This window comes from Vipera berus, assembly GCF_964194415.1.
Source record: "Vipera berus genome assembly, chromosome: 1".
In the NCBI taxonomy this organism is placed as follows: Eukaryota; Metazoa; Chordata; class Lepidosauria; order Squamata; family Viperidae; genus Vipera; species Vipera berus.
In genome coordinates this window covers 102,348,759-102,364,886 of record NC_138202.1, presented here as the reverse complement: position 1 = coordinate 102,364,886, position 16,128 = coordinate 102,348,759, and the positions used below count along the sequence as shown (strand labels likewise).

Sequence of the window (16,128 nt, the reverse complement as noted above, 5' to 3'; positions counted from 1 at the left end):
ATGCCTGGGCGCGTGGCCTCCGCTCTTCTCCCCAGGCTGGCGGAGGAAGAAAACCTCCTGCCCAGCCGCTGAATATTCATCGCTATTTTGCATGGCTGCTCCCACCTCCCGACGGCCATTTGTTAGCCGAAGCGGCGGGGGCTGCTGTCGCTTTCGCTCTGTGCGAGGCCGCCGCGCAGGAAAGGAGGAGGAGGAGGAGGAGGAGGAGGAGGAGGAGTCTGGAGCCGCCTTCGAGTGGCGGACTCGGCTTCTTCGCCCCTCCTTTCGCTACTGTTCGCTCGAGGCTCAGAAGCGGCTGGGCCTGCGGTTCTCGCGGCTGGCTAAGCGGCGCCTAGCAAAATCCACTGCCCGGGCACAGAGGGAGCCGCGAAGCCCGGCAGCGCTGCGCCTCGCTCGCCTCTCTTAGCCTGGGCTCTTCCTCGATGGCCGCGGGCTGCAAGGACGGCCCGGGGCAGGAAAAGTACCGGCTGGTCGTGGTGGGCGGCGGCGGAGTGGGCAAGTCTGCGCTCACCATCCAGTTCATCCAGGTGAGAGGCCCGGAATGGGGCGGCGGCGGCGGCGGTGTCAGTTTTCTCGTCTTCTTCCTCGGCGCTCTGCTAAGGGTGGGGCGCAGCGGATCGGCCAGGCGGCCGGAGCCCCTTCCTCTTCCTCTGTCCTGGCTTCGCTGCTGCTGGGTGGGTGGGTGCCTCCTCGGGAGGTGCCCTCGCCCCATAGGGAGAGCCAGGGAGAGGCTTCGAGGCCCGGAGGGGCCCTTCTCTGCTTGGAAGCGGGAGAAACCTGGCGCCTAACCTCGGGAATCCTCTGTCCGGAGGCCGAGGGGGTTCCCCTGGTCGTCCTGCCTGGGCGCCCTTTTTTTGGTCTAAGACGGGGGTCTTCAAACTTGGCCCTTTTATGACTTGTGGACTTCAACTCCCAGAATTCCTCAGCCAGCTTTGCTGGCTGAGGAATTCTGGGAGTTGAAGTCCACAAGTCATAAAAGGGCCAAGTTTGAAGACCCCTGGTCTAAGAGGTATCCGACCTCCGCTGCCGGCTTTTTGCGGGACTGACGGCAGCTCCAGGCTGGCTTGAGCCAAAGCGCCTTGTAAAGCCCATGATTTGCCTCATCGCTGTTGTGTGAAGCCGAGCTCCAGCTTTCTGGGCGCAGTGCCGTTCGGGGCTGCCTGCTTCGCTCCCCTTCTTTAGCCGTAAGGTCCGCGGAAGCCGGCGCTCGCTGGAGTTGCAGGCTGATCGCTTCTGGTGCGGTGAAAAGCGGGACTCTCCCAATGCCTTTCAACAGGTTCCCTCGATCGCTGTCCGGAACCCAGCCAGCAGCGTCCGGCCGCCCTCGTTGCATTTATCATCCATTTCCAGTTTGCTTTTATCCCGCTTCGATCCATTCCGAATCCTCTGCTCGCATCATGGCTGACCAAACGCCGTGCGATACTTTACTTCCACGGCGCTACCCTCATGTTTTAAACTCCATAAAGTTCAACATCTTTTCCGGTTCATTTCTTTTATCGAAAAACACTGCGCAGCGGCTTTTCACAAGCACTGTGTCGTCTGTTTAACCCAGGGGTCTTCAAACTTGGCCCTTTTATGACTTGTGGACTTCAACTCCCAGAATTCCTCAGCCAGCAAAGCTGGCTGAGGAATTCTGGGAGTTGAAGTCCACAAGTCATAAAAGGGCCAAGTTTGAAGACCCCTGGTTTAACCTAATGCACTGTCTAAACCTGTTTCCTTTTTTGTTAACCGCTGCCCTTCGTGCTAACTATGTTGTGGGGAGGGGACTGCGTTCCCTCACCCGCTTCCCCGACAAGCTTTTGTGAAACTTTAATCTTGGGTCTTGGAGCAGATGAAGACTGTTACAAGTGAGCAGCCTGAATAGGAAACTCAAATCTGGCTGAAGACAAGGGAAGGAGGCTCCAGTTTGTAACAGCTGTTAGTCTCTTATTTAGCACCCTTTTTTGGATTCCTCTTTCTTTACTCTGTGGTCATTTTAAAAAACTTGTTCCAAGGGAAGCCAGAGCCTTTATCCTGTTCTGGAGGCGGGGAAAATATTTGATAAACAATTTATTTTTAAAAGTTTTGCATTGGCCTTAGATAGCGTGTCATAAAGCCTGTAAACTGTTGCTGCATTTTAAGACAATAAGCTTATATATTCTTTCCATGGAATCCTCCCAACTGAACACAGTGTTACTTGCAATTAAACCTAAGTATGCCCAGAACTGAGTTGTTACTGTATCTGATGACTCTTGAGTTCTGGCTCTCTACTGATGTGATGTTGGATGCCAGACTAATAAAGCCGAAAACGAAAGCCCAGGCAGCATCAAAAAAGTATCCATTTACATTTGAGTCCTGGTTTGAATTAAAGGACTGTTTGTGGCTATCCACGCATACTGTTGGATTTGTTTATCACGCTGAATGTTTGCTGTCTTCCATTGTTGTCATGTGGCAGCAAAGATCCGAATAGTTTGGCATCTCTGAAATACTGGGATTAGAATTATTATAATCCTATTTTGTTAATCTTATCAGTGGATCTTTACTGATGGACGGAGATAATTAGCTTATCCCTGCATGGCTGAAGCTATAGTTCACATTCAGGCAGGCTGTGCTTAGATAGTGCTGTCTGGATGCTGACTATGGCTAGATAGTTTTAATGTACAGAAGGATCGTCTTGATAATCTTTTGTAGCACAGATTGATTGATGTGGCATTGTAAAGCTGCACGGTGGAAGCTTTTATGAGCTTAGGATCTGGCCTGCCAAGCAGGCTTTCATCTCATGAGGCCCCAAAGGCAGAAATACATAGAAGGGAAGCGGTGCTTCATTTGTCCTCAGCAGAGTGATTCTGTATAGAGATCAGTGGGTAGCAATGGCAAGAGATTAGCAAGGGATTTAAACCAGGGTGAGCTCCTGTCTGCGCATACTGTACACGGTTGCCTCTAAGAATTTTCGAAGCTCTTAAAGCTGAAAGTGGAGGTGTACCATCTCTTCTGTCACTGAATTTGCTTGGGGATGGTGTATTTTTAGGATATACTGTTAAGCCTGCAAATAGAAGAAAACTAGTTTATGGGGGTGGGTTCTGGAGAGAAACCAAGATAGAATCCTTTTGATACATAGTATTCCATGTGATACTTCATTCTCTTGTTTGGTTGCATATATTTTGTTTTACATTTGGTCATGAGAGACTTAACCTGTATCTGAAGCAGAATTCTAGAATCAAGTTGTGTCATTTACTATCTGAGAAACAGATCACAAAGCTATTATTTAGTCAAGTTTCTTTGGCTCAGCATCATCAAAATAAAATACCTAGGGAACTACAGTACCTCCTCTCCTCCCCACCCCTCCTCTTTCCTCTCCTCCCGACTCTTCACCCTCCCCTTTACTGGAATCAAGGTATATGTTTGATGCTGTCTTATCTTCTGTTCCATTGAAATGTCTAATCTGCTATCAGCATTTATTAAGGTACACATGACTCCAGATAGTTGTTAATAACTGAATAGGTTATGTTTGCCAAATTAATAATTGACTTTAAATTACCTAAGAAGATGGGAAGATGTATTTTACTAGATTAACTTTACCCTGTTGGGACTATATTGAACAGTTTTCCTTCTGGATAAAATTGTTTGTTCTTCTTTCATTGTTACATCTGAATGATAAACAGACTTGTTCTTATTGGGCTTCAGTGCACATCTCTTGTCAGCTGTGCAGACTTTGCAAAAATTTCTTTTAGGCAAAGATCACTGGGTTCACATTTGCTTTGTCTTACTTTAGAAAGTTAATGCTGTTGACAACATTTGCTGTCTAGACTTGAGCTTAGTTTACTTCATTGATTTTACCGTTGACATAATTTTAGCAACACGTAATTGAAATGGAAGGAGTTATCCATGTGCCCTATCTTTTGGTGTGTAGCAGGTCAGTTGCTGCTTCCACTGGGAAGCAAGTAGAGATAATACAGTTCAGGCATTTATTGGAAGAGCTTCAGCATCAATTATATATTGAACTCCAAGAGCAGATTTGAGTCTGGACACTGTTCTGAAGATGTGTGGTACACTGCAGTTGTGCCCAATTTTGTAAAATCTGACTATAGTGTGGAGTGTCTCATGAGGAACAACACAGTCATCTGTAATGCCAATATATTGCTAAGCTTGTAAGCCGCCCTGAGTCTTCGGAGAAGGGCGGGATATAAATGGAATTAAAATAAATATATATATATATATAATATAGACTGTGTAGCACATTGTATACAGAGGCAAAAAGGCACTTTAGAATGCACAGGGATGCATACTGTCTGTAACTTCCCTAAAGCAAAGATGGTTTTTCCAGAAATTGCAGGGCAGCTACAGAGGGGATTTGCATCATCATGGAGAAAGACACAGCTAGCTTAATGAGTTGCAGGCAGATGCCAGGTTGGTGCCCTCATATTTTCTGTTTTGGCCTTGAATCTAAAGTCTGTATTCGTGTCAGAAGCACATAGAAAACTAATCACAGCCCGAATATATAACAAATTAAATGTTTTGAATATATTTGCACAGTTTCTATGATATCTTGGTTAAACTTCTTTCTTGCTATAGAAATTTAATTGCTCAGTTGTGTTTTTATAAAAGCCAACCCAGGTCTTTTAGATGGAGACTAAATATAATGCTGCTACAAAACAGCAATACTGGAGGATTATAAAAAGAAATTAAAATATTTTTTTAACGATAATATAGGCAAAGTCACTAAGAATGGTTTAGGATACAAATTGGCTTTTATTGGAAGCTATTTTATACAATAAATTACAGTAAATTCAAGAAGAATAAAAGAAATTCCTCAAGAAGATTAATATTTCCTAGCAGTTTAAGCTGTTACAATGCCGGTTATCTATGTTAACAGTAAGACTTGGAAAGAAGCTAATTAGCATTAATATCTGAAGAGGGACAAGATTGGAATTTAACAAAAAACTATAGTTTGATATCACTATTGAATAACGATTATAAGTTGTTCATGATTCTAGCTGATAGATTGAGAATAATTATGCGAGATTTCATTCATGAGGATCAGTGTGGTTTTTTTAACCTAAAAGATAATTAAAAAACAGTGTTAGAAATGTGTTGGACATTTTGGAATACTTAGAGCAATCTAATGAAAAACAAGCCACACTAATTTTCTTGGATGCAGAAAAGGCCTTTGACAATTTGAACTAGCCCTTTTTTTGTTCAAGGTATTGGAAGATATGAATTTTGGTGTACTTCTTACCATGCTTGGTGGACTTGTAAAAAAGCCAGAAAGTTTTGGATACAGATACATACGTTAATGCAGAGCGCTTTAAAAATTAATATGCAATTGAAACTGAAGGCTTTCCATTTTGTACTGATAAGTGAATAGTTCTAAAAAAAAGTCATGGAAATTCGGTTTTATGCATGACAATTGCGGTGAGATTACGGAAAGATTTGGAATTATCCGCAATGGAGGAATGGGTGGTGAAGATGATGGAATTTGTGGGAAATGGCCAAGCTGACTTAGTTGATTAAACAGAAGACTTTATCTACATCTATTGCTGACTGGAAAACCCTCAGGGACTTTTTACAGGAAACAGGGGAAAAAAATGAACTTACGATTTATGCTTTTGATGATTAGATAGGATAGACTATAGAAAAAAAAACCTGAGTAATACTGCAATCATAGAGCAAGAGGTAAATTTATTATTGTATTTGTAACTGCTGTGAAGAAAATTGAAATCTACCTCTTTGTATTTTCTTTGCTTCTGGACCCTTACCTTTTTCTTGCTTTATATTAATTTCTGTTCTTTTTTATTTTCTTTCATAAAAGTTTTAATGAAATTATATTAAAAAAGAAATTTAATTGCTAAGTAGCAATTAAAAATATGGGAAAATATGTGATAACTGAGCCAGGTCTGAACAGTAGCTTCATGAGAGTGGCAGAGAATTCTAGATCAAAGTTAGTGTGTTGGTAGGCTTCTTAATTATGCCAACTATTTCCACAATCCATTCATTGTCTCCGCACAAAACCCTTCATAATTGACATAGAAACACAATAAAACATTCATTTAATTTTAGCAATCAAATGGGGTCTTTTAAAGGCTAAATAAAGTTATTACTATTATATAAACCAGCCCCAGTTCTATTCTGAACAACTGGGTGTGGGAAGGAGAATTGCTATCATCTTTTTGGCAGGGAAAGAATGAACTGATTGTAGGAGAGTTCTTAGGAATGTCTAAAATTAAGTAGTATTAGATCCACGTTACAGTCTCTTTAACAGTGCGAGGACTGTTTGCCATATCTCTGTTACTCAATGCGGAGATAGATGAAGTGTTTTCAGTCTATGAATTCTTGCACTATTTCAAACTTAAACTGCTTTGTTTTCATTTATTATGCTGCTGTGCTCATAATACTGCTCTCCTTTGTTTTCAACTTATACTGGCCATCCTGAATCAAAATCCCCCTCCTTTTGTGATGGAATAGATCAAGATACGTTTGTTGTATAGCTTGATTAAGCAACAGTAGCAGGGTGCCATATTTAAAGGACTGTTTCAGAGTGGCAAACAGTGGTGTTTACAATTGGATCAGTGTTAAATCAGGAGCAAGACAATTCTCCAAGTGTGCACACCAACATAAGTCACCAGACACAATGGGAAGAGCAATAACACAGAGATATTATGATATGTTAACTTATTTGGATTGTGGTCTTTTGTTTTTTTATGTCATTTCAGTCATTAATTCTAATTAGGAATTGTGAATGGACTATTGACTGATGAGGAAATACAGAAAAAATAATTTTCTGGATGTAAGTAATCCTTATTCTTTTCTGCTTGCAAACAAAACATCAATAATAGTCAAATATGCCCCAGTTTGGATATCTGAAAAAGAAATGCTACATTAAACACGGGTAAGATAAGGTTAGTTATTTCAGCGGGGAGATGAGGATGGAGACAAAGCAGTTTATATGCTGAACTCCTTGAAGAATCTGATCTTGGCCAATTGCTTGGAAAAGTGACCTGAATAAATTGCTTTTGCCTGAAATAAGGTAGAAATGAGCTCCTTTGTGATTTACTATATAACAAGAGCAGCTGCTGTCATGGAGCTTTCCCCAGCTGTCGCACGCCAGCCTTTCGCAGTATAACTCTGCATTATCTTCCAATTTAACCCTCGTAACATTTGTGCTTCTCTGAAGAACGGAGTGTAGTGGAATTGCTGCATTTGTAGACTACTAAAACTGCCCGTATTTGTCTGTTTGTAACCTTCAGTTAGCTGAAATGGTGCAACATTTTGAACCAATGTATCTCAAGCAGCTAACTTAAAGAACATGTACAAAACTCAAGACCCACTACTCTAGTGGAATTGAAATTTCAAAGATCTTCAGATCAGTTGTGTTGGCAAAGTTGTGGCTGCTGCAGTGCTGCCGCACCACCAGTCAGGTGCAGTCATGTGATAGTGATTTCCAATGCTTCCTGCCAGCTTCCCACAAGCAAAGTAAAAGGGAAAGCTGGCAGAAAATTGGAAATTGCTTTTGTTCCCACTGTTTGTTTGTTTTTTGCCCTCCTGTCAAAGTAATAGCAGTACCATTCAGAAAAAAAATAATGTTAATTCTGGTCACATCACGCTGCACTACCTTTTTCTCAAAGAATGATCCAACAGGTCATAAGTTGTCTAGTAGTTTTTAAAAACCTATTAACAGCAACTTACTTTTTACTTATTTTACGCACAAAATTTGAAGAGCAGCCTTAGGTTTTTCCCATAAACACGTATGTTACTATATGTTTCATCTTTTTAGCAATCTAAAGGTAACTGATTTAACTTCATAAGCATTTTAGCTTATTTTAGTGGGGATATGGTTGTGTGATTGCAGCAAACCTGCCTTTGCCAGCATTAAGTTCATTCTCAGAATATGGAAGGCGAAGATCTTTATTATGGGGGCAGGACAGCATAATTCAGAGTAAGCCACTATTCATTAAACTTTTGGAGAGTTGATAATTTATGTGGCTCACCTTGGTTGGATGGTTCATGATACAAATAAAGTGATGTGCAAAAAATGGGGTAATAGAAGTGTAAGGATGTTGTATATCTTAGATATTTTCCTTTTTTGCCTGTTGTCCATTAAAAAACAGTTGATTACAGTGTCATTCAATATTTTGGATAGCATATTTGGCAAACAGCCTATTGGGATCCTTAAATTAAAACAACATATTTCATGGGCAATCAGAATCCCAAAATTGTATAATACAGCTGTTTTATCCAAAAATTACATAATACAGCCTTTTACCAACAGTACAACTGAGAACTATATGTGGATCTGATTGGGGTAAATTGTAGGAGTAACACAGAAATATGATTTATATTTCTTTTACTTAATTTACTCTGCCTACAACACATGGTCTTATTCTTGTCCTATATTTTATACTTTGATTTTTTTTAAATTTATCTGATTCTGAACACATTAATTTGCTGTACGCATTAACTTAAATAGCACCATATTTCCCAATATAAATAGATTTTTGGTGAAATTACAGGATATGCCAATTTTTAAAATTTTAAAAGTCAAGCTCCAAAAGTGACCTGTTTTTTTTCTTGTTTTTTTAAGCAGGAAAAAAAGAATGCTTATTCTTCTTACATCCCCAATCCTAATAGATATGACTATTTTTTTAAAAAAAACAACCCATTTTTGTTGCAGGCATATTTTTGATTTCACAACAGCTTCTGACAGGTACTTTGATAATCTGTGCTCACTTTTCTCCATTAAATTAGGAATTTAAAATACTAAAATATTACAAATATGTATGTGCTGGTGATGGGGAGACAGCAGAAGCTGGTACCTCTATATCACACTGAAATTGTAAAACTCTTAAATTGATAAATATATCGAGAAAGAAACTTGAAGCTGAGAAATGTTTTATTGTCAATATTTCGATAAGGCTGATGCAAATACATTAACCACTACAACAAATATAGAAATAATACACAAATGGAGATACACTTTGACATTTAGGATTTCTAAGAGATATACAAATAGATAGGAGGAAACAATTTTATTTTGGGGAGAATTGATAACTGTTTGAATTGATAACTAAGTATTGATATTGGGTGTTGAAAATGCTTAACTTTCAACAATTTAAAACCAGGAGACTGACTGTTTTTCACTGGGCTGGTATTTAAGCTGTTTTTGAGGTTTTTACACTTTTCTTTCTGGATGTGTTTGGTAGGATAGAGTAAAGGAAGTGGTAAACAAAGTGTTTAAGACCTGACTTTACCAAAAAGAAAAAAAAGTAGAACCACACACCCTAAAGTAGAATGTGAATGTATGATATACGCTCTTAAAATAACACTCTGGTATATGGCTTAATAAATAAGATCATACACACATTTTAAATTCTCTGTGGCTATGGTTAAGATTGAAGGGAGCTAAAGCTGAACAATTCTAGCTGACATTAAATAGATGCTTGGATAGTTGAATGCAACATGTATTAAATGCAATGACTTATGTACATGTCTATGTGCATCATAGAAGTTAAAAATAATTTTCTTTTTGGGCAAAACTGGTAGGACTGTTTATAAATGACCTTGGCCTGTGTACATATGCTAGTGTCTTTTTAAAAAAATAAATATTTTATTAATTTTCTAGTTTTGAAATCATAAGTACTTAACAAACAAGGTGTTGTCTGGGTCCAATAGTAACATATTAACTTCCTCAATCTAGATCCAATACTACACCATCCAGTGCTTCCTCTCTTCTTCAGTGGTATACATTTTTTCACACTAAGCAAATACAATTCTTATTGTTGCTAATATGTATACAATTGAATATCAACATCTTTATCACATTTTTTTAATATTATACATAATATCAATAGTGTCAGTTTAAAATATCTTTTCTAACCAAAACACATCTCAATTGCATTTGCACTTAAAATCCATTTGTTCAATCAATATCCTGTTTTTCCCACTTTTTAAAATTTTGATTTCCCATCAGTGTTCAGAATGTCTATCGCTTATATTATATTTGGGTAACCAGAAACTTCCTTTATTCAGACCCTCTTAACATTTTTATATTTCCCTTCTTATACCAAAATATAATCTAGTTGCAGATCCTATCTTTCTAGTTATAATAATACTTTTATTTCTAACAATTATCTATTCTCTTAGCCATGTTCAAACATCTATTTAATAATATAATATCCCATCTAATGGGTCAAAATCTCTATTTTCTTCAGTCTTACTCTAGCTTTCTTCTTTTGCCAACTAACTTTCCAAGTCAATGCATTTGTTCTTCCTCTATTTTTGTGTATATTGTTTGGAATAAGAAAGACAATTTGATTAAAGTATTTTTGGAAGAAGACTCAGCCCATTTATATTCATTAAGTAGCCTCCCTCCTTCTCTAATTTTCCACAATTCTCCTAACAGCTTTATCTTCCATTCAACCAGCTCTTCTTCCTTATCCTCAAATGTATTCTGAGATCTTGGCAAGTAAGATATCTTTTCCATTTCCGGTATTATCACTACGTCTTCTAATTCTTCATTTGTCTGAGTCTGTCTGTTGATTCCTTCCTTTAGGTCCTCCATCTCTGGATCTGCTTCCTCTAATTTTCCTTCTATTTTCTGGGTTACTAGTTCCTTCTTTGTAGCCATTTTCTGAATTTATAGGTTTAGATTAGAAAATTGTTCTTTTATCTCCTTTGCGTTATTTTTAGTCTTATCATGAGTTAAGGCAATTGTCTGTTGTATTGATTTCAACATAGAAAGAATTTTTTTCTGAGATTCATCAATATTTTCTTGTTGGTATGTCAAGCTGGGGGTTTTGAAGACAAGTGTTAGGAATGATTTTTTACCATTTAAGGCTAAGGAACATCCATTTTGTTTTTGTATGTGGTCTTTATTGGGCGCGCCAGACCTTTGGAACAGCTTACCGGTTGAGCTCCGGACGGCCCCCGACCTTCGCTCCTTCCGGCGCAATCTTAAAACATTCTTTTTCGAACAAGCTGGCCTGGTCTGACGGGATGGGGTTGGGTTTTTAAAATTAGTTCTTAACTCAATATGTATTGATTTTATGGGCATGATGTTTAATTGGTTTTTAATGGTTTTTTAATTTTTGTATCTGATTTTTATTGTGTATTGCCCTGTTCACCGCCCTGAGTCCTTCGGGAGAAGGGCGGTATAGAAATCAAATTATTAAATTAAATTAAATTAAATTTATAGTCCAGTCTATTTAGGGATTTTAAAAAAGTTTCAGTCAATTGTCATTTGAACTCTAAATTATCCAGCTGGCCTATCAGTCTGTCTTTAAGCCTCTCCTAAACAAATATAAGCAAAATTCCAGTTTTTCTGTCCAAAATTCCAGTTTTTTCTGTCAAGAGAAAAAAAAAATCAATTAAAAGTTGTTCATCAATTAAAGGTTTATAATCCAAGATATTCCATCATCTCAATCAGTAATGCATGTTTCTTATACAGGGAAATAGCTCCATAACACAGCTCTAAAAGTCAGTTAATATTTGTATTCGTAATCCTGGCAGGCCAGTTTCAAAATAGTTTATTGTCTCTGCCACACAGATAGGCAGCCCAAGAGGTTCCCCCCCCCTTTTCCTAGCTGCAGTCTTCAAAAGTGAAAGTTTCCAAGGACAACAAAAGTCTTATCTGAGTCTGGGCTTCAAGCCAAGTTTCCTTTAAGGATAATATATTGTAGTGCTGTGGTTTGCCACTAGATGGCATCGACACCGTCTTCCAGTTTTTTAAATCCAAACTTATATTGCAAGCTTTTCAAGTCTCTTTTCTAACAAAGTCTCAAAAGCACTTTTAGTCCCCAAATTTCAAACTTATATATCTGTATTGATTCTAAATTAATCTTATAATTTTCTCTGTTTTCCCCCAAGAAATTAGTTCTCCGCTTTTCTTTTCCTGAGAGAATGGGGCAGAAATTCCTCTTCCCTCTCTCATCAGGGAGGATTCTTTGCTTTGGACATTTTTTTCCAGGAAAAGGTCTTAAATTCATAATGAGAGAGTAAAGTCTCATCCAGTTCCATCCACATTGCTCAAAAGTTGCTGGTTAATATTTATTTTCTTCAGTTGTCAGCAGCTTCTGACTGGCCACATTTGTAGCCAGTCTTTCCCCTGCCAGTTTGGAGGGCTTCCTCAGATCAAAACAGAAGGACCGCTGCCCCTCCACAATCAACAAGGGTCCCCTCCTTTGTCGCCTCTCCAGGGTGGCTTTTGACCCTTTTTAGGGTCCCCAGTGGGACGAAATCAAACATGGAAGACAGAGCCTCATCTTCCTGTGTCCATCACGCCACGCCACCTATCTGGAAGCCCAGATGCTAGTGTCTTATCTCACTTGTAATTTTACCCACTTTTGAGTAAGTTTAACTTGGTATTGATATTACGAAGCATGTTCACTCAAAGTGAAACATAGCTTATTATGTTCATATGATTTTGCTCACAATTAAATGTAAAGTGTTCTAAGTTTATAATTAAAAGTTAGTTGTACAACAAATAGTTGTTTTTTATCTCTGTATACATGAAAGAATATAAAACAAGATTATTATTTTTAGTCAAGGTATCTTGAACTTTCCATAAGCAAAAACTGATAATAAACAGATATGGGAAATAACTTAATTGGTAAATGACATTCCTACAGTATAATAATCTGTATATCTAATTAGCATTCATTTCCAGTGAGTTTATCTAAAGATACATAAAATCAGAAGAAAGGGGTAGCAGAGGAAGAGATGGTTAAATAGTGTCATCAACGTAATGAATATGAATTTGGGCAAACTCCGGGAGACAGTGGAAGAGGGGGGCACTGATGTGCTATGGCCCATGGCAGGGGTGTCAAACTTCCGGTCCATGGGGCTGGATGCATCACATGGAAACCGTGCTCACCCCAGCCCCGGGAAGGGGAAAAAAGTTGTGATATGTCACATGTCACGTGACATGGCGAGTTTGACACCCCTGGTCCATGGGGTCGCAAAGAGTCAGACATGCCTTAGCAACTGAACAACACATAAAATCAGAGGTTTAATTTGAGAACAGAGTATTTTTTACTATTTTTCATGTGGGAGTTGTTGTTGTGGTTAATAAAGAAAAAAGGCCATCTCTTGTAGAGCCACAATAATAAAGTAAAAGTCATCACAGCTGCAAAGGAATTTTTGCTGTGCAGGTCAACTGTTCAGGTATTAGCAAAGCAGTGGCAGCACTGGAACTAGCACTGGTGGTAGTAAGGCTTGGAAACACTTTGAGTCAGCAATGGCCGAGTTATTTGTTTTTAAAACACACTGGTGAGCTGCACTAGGCTGTGTGGCATGCTGTGCAGGCCTGCTCTGTATGAAAACCCAGTTAAGCAGCCTAATGTTAAAGAATGTGAACAGGCAAGGGGGCTGAGAGAAGGCACAAACATTATGCACAACTTTTCAAGGCAAAATATGCCGTACATATTTGTTACAACTATTGTTGTTGGAAGGTACTGATGGTGTTGCGCTGGTGTCTCCCATCCTGAAGTGGCAGTGGCAGTGCCTTCTTTCACATGTCACTGCCTTGCCTGAACTCATTCATAGATTTAAAAAAAAATTGTCCCCATGATGTCTTCCCTTACAGCTGAGCAGGATGATAGGATGCCAGGGAGGCTACAGACCACTGGGGTGATAATTTTATCATTTTAAAAAAGGGTTTGTATCTCACATGTTCATATTCTCTCTCTCTCTCATTCTCTGTCTCTCATACACACACAGAGCACATATACAGATTCAGCTACTACTATTTAAAGGTAACTATAAAGACTACAATTTTATGAACATTTGACAGTGAAAAAGTGAATAATAAGCAGTTCCCTTTTCATCTAATTGAAAAAAATCTGCAGAGTAAATTGGTACTAATTCTAAATGTATCAATGTAATCTTTCAAAACATTTAATATAAAGATCACATAGTTTATATAATTTCTGGAAGAATAAATTGGCATATAATTTATTTCTGTTAGCTAACTTGGAAAGTAATGAAGGGTGAATTGCCTGGGCTGTTCTTGTTAATTGCGAAGTCATGTCTGACCCATCGCGACCCTATGGACAACGTTCCTCCAGGCCTTCCTGTCCTCTACCATCTTCTGGAGTCCATTTAAGCTCACGCCTACTGCTTCAGTGACTCCATCCAGCCACCTCATTCTCTGTCGTCCCCTTCTTCTCTTGCCCTCAATCTTTCCCAGCATTAGGCTCTTCTCCAGTGAGTCCTTCCTTCTCATTAGGTGGCCAAAGTATTTGAGTTTCAACTTCAGGATCTGGCCTTCTAAAGAGCAGTCAGGGTTGATCTCCTCTAGGACTGACCGGTTGCATCACCTAGCAGTCCAAGGGACTCGCAGGTTTCTTCTCCAGCACAATAGTTCAAAGACCTCAATTCTTTGGCGCTCAGCCTTTCTTATGGTCCAACTTTCACTGCCATACATTGCAACTGGGAAGACCATAGCCTTGACTATACGGACTTTTGTTGACAGGGTGATGTCTCTGCTTTTTAGTGTGCTGTCTAGGTTTGCCATGGCTTTCCTCCCCAGCAGCAAGCGTCTTTTAATTTCTTGGCTGCAGTCCCTGTCTGTGGTGATCTTGGAGCCCAGGAAAATAAAATCTGTCACTACCTCAATTTCTTCCCCATCTATTTGCCAGGAATTGAGAGGGCCGGATGCCATGATCTTGATTTTCTTAATGTTCAGTTTCAAGCCAACTTTTGCACTCTCCTTCTTCACTCGCAACAAGAGGCTCTTTATTTCCTCTTCACTTTCTGCCATTAGAGTGGTATCATCTGCATATCTTAGGTTGTTGGTATTTCTCCCAGCAATCTTAATTCCAACTTTTGATTCATCTAGCCCTGCCTTTTCATGATGTGCTCTGCATATAAGTTAAACAGGCAGGGTGACAGTATACAGCCTTGCCGGACTCCTTTCTCAATTTTGAACCAGTCAGTGGTTCCGTGTCCAGTTCTCACTGTTGCTTCTTGACCCACATATAGGTTTCTCAAGAGATAAATAAGATGGTCTGATACTCCCATCTCTTTAAGAACTTGCCACAGTTTGTTGTGATCCACACAATCAAATGCTTTAGCATAGTCAATGAAGCAGAAGTAGATGTTTTTCTGGAACTCCCTAGCTTTCTCCATGATCCAGCATATGGCAATTTGATTTCTAGTTCCTCTGCCTCTTCGAGATCCTGCTTGTACTTCTGGTAGTTCTCAATCCACATACTGCTGGAGTCTAGCTTGTAGGATTTTAAGCATAACTTTACTAGCATGTGAAATTTTTATTTATTTTTATTTTAATTCCATTTATATCCCGCCCTTCTCCGAAGACTCAGGGCAGCTTACAAGCTTAGCAGTAGCCTTCATTCTATGTATATGCCTGCTTATTAGGGCTTTCACACACACCCCCAAGCGGCATTATTACAAAGTCAGCTTATTGCCCCCAACAATCTGGGTCCTCATTTTACCTACCTTGGAAGGATGGAAGGCTGAGTCAACCTTGAGCCTGGTGGGACTCGAACCTGCACTAATTGCAGGCAGCTGGTGTTACTTAAGGAGGCATTAGCCCACTGCTCCACCAAGGCTCTTTTATGAGTACAATGGTGCAATAGTTTGAACATTCTTTGGCACTGCCTTTCTTTGGAATTGGAATGTAAACTGATCTTTTCCAATCCTGTGGCCACTGTTGAGTTTTCCAAATTTGCTGTCAAATTGAGTGTAACACTTTTACTGCATCGTCTTTTAAGATTTTGAATAGCTCAGCTGGAATACTGTCACCTCCACTAGCTTTGTTGTTGCTCAGCTTTCCTAAGGCCCATTTCACTTCACATTCTAGGATGTCTGGCTCGAGGTCAGTGACCACCTCATCATGGTTATCTGGGATGTTAAGCTCATTCTTGTATAGTTCTTCTGTGTAATTTTGCCACCTCTTCTTAATCTCTTCTGCCTCTGTTAGGTCCCTGCCATTTTGGTCCTTTATCATACCCATTTTTGCATGAAACGTTCCCTTCATCTCTCCAATTTTCTTGAAGAGATCTCTAGTCCTCCCTGTTCTATTGTTTTCTTCTATTTCTTTGCACTGTTCATTTAAGAAGGCAGGAGGGAAGCGAAAGGCAAGGGAGAAAAAGAAAAATACACCCAATTGAATGCAGAATTCCAGAGAATAGCTAG

General features: G+C 39.4%; 1 protein-coding gene across 3 annotated transcripts in view; it reads left to right on the top strand.

Annotated features, from left to right (window-relative positions):
• The first annotated feature begins 278 nt into the window (after positions 1-278).
• The window catches only part of RRAS2 (RAS related 2), a 52,058-nt gene continuing 36,208 nt past the window's right edge, over positions 279-16,128 (top strand). The window contains exon 1 of one of the 3 annotated variants that reach the window (XM_081315333.1): positions 279-527. In XM_081315333.1, the coding sequence (XP_081171459.1) occupies positions 423-527 (105 nt within the window). In that variant the 5' untranslated portion in view covers positions 279-422. The remainder of the gene's footprint in view (positions 528-16,128) is intronic. The other 2 variants (XM_081315334.1, XM_081315335.1) reach the window with 2 other exon arrangements.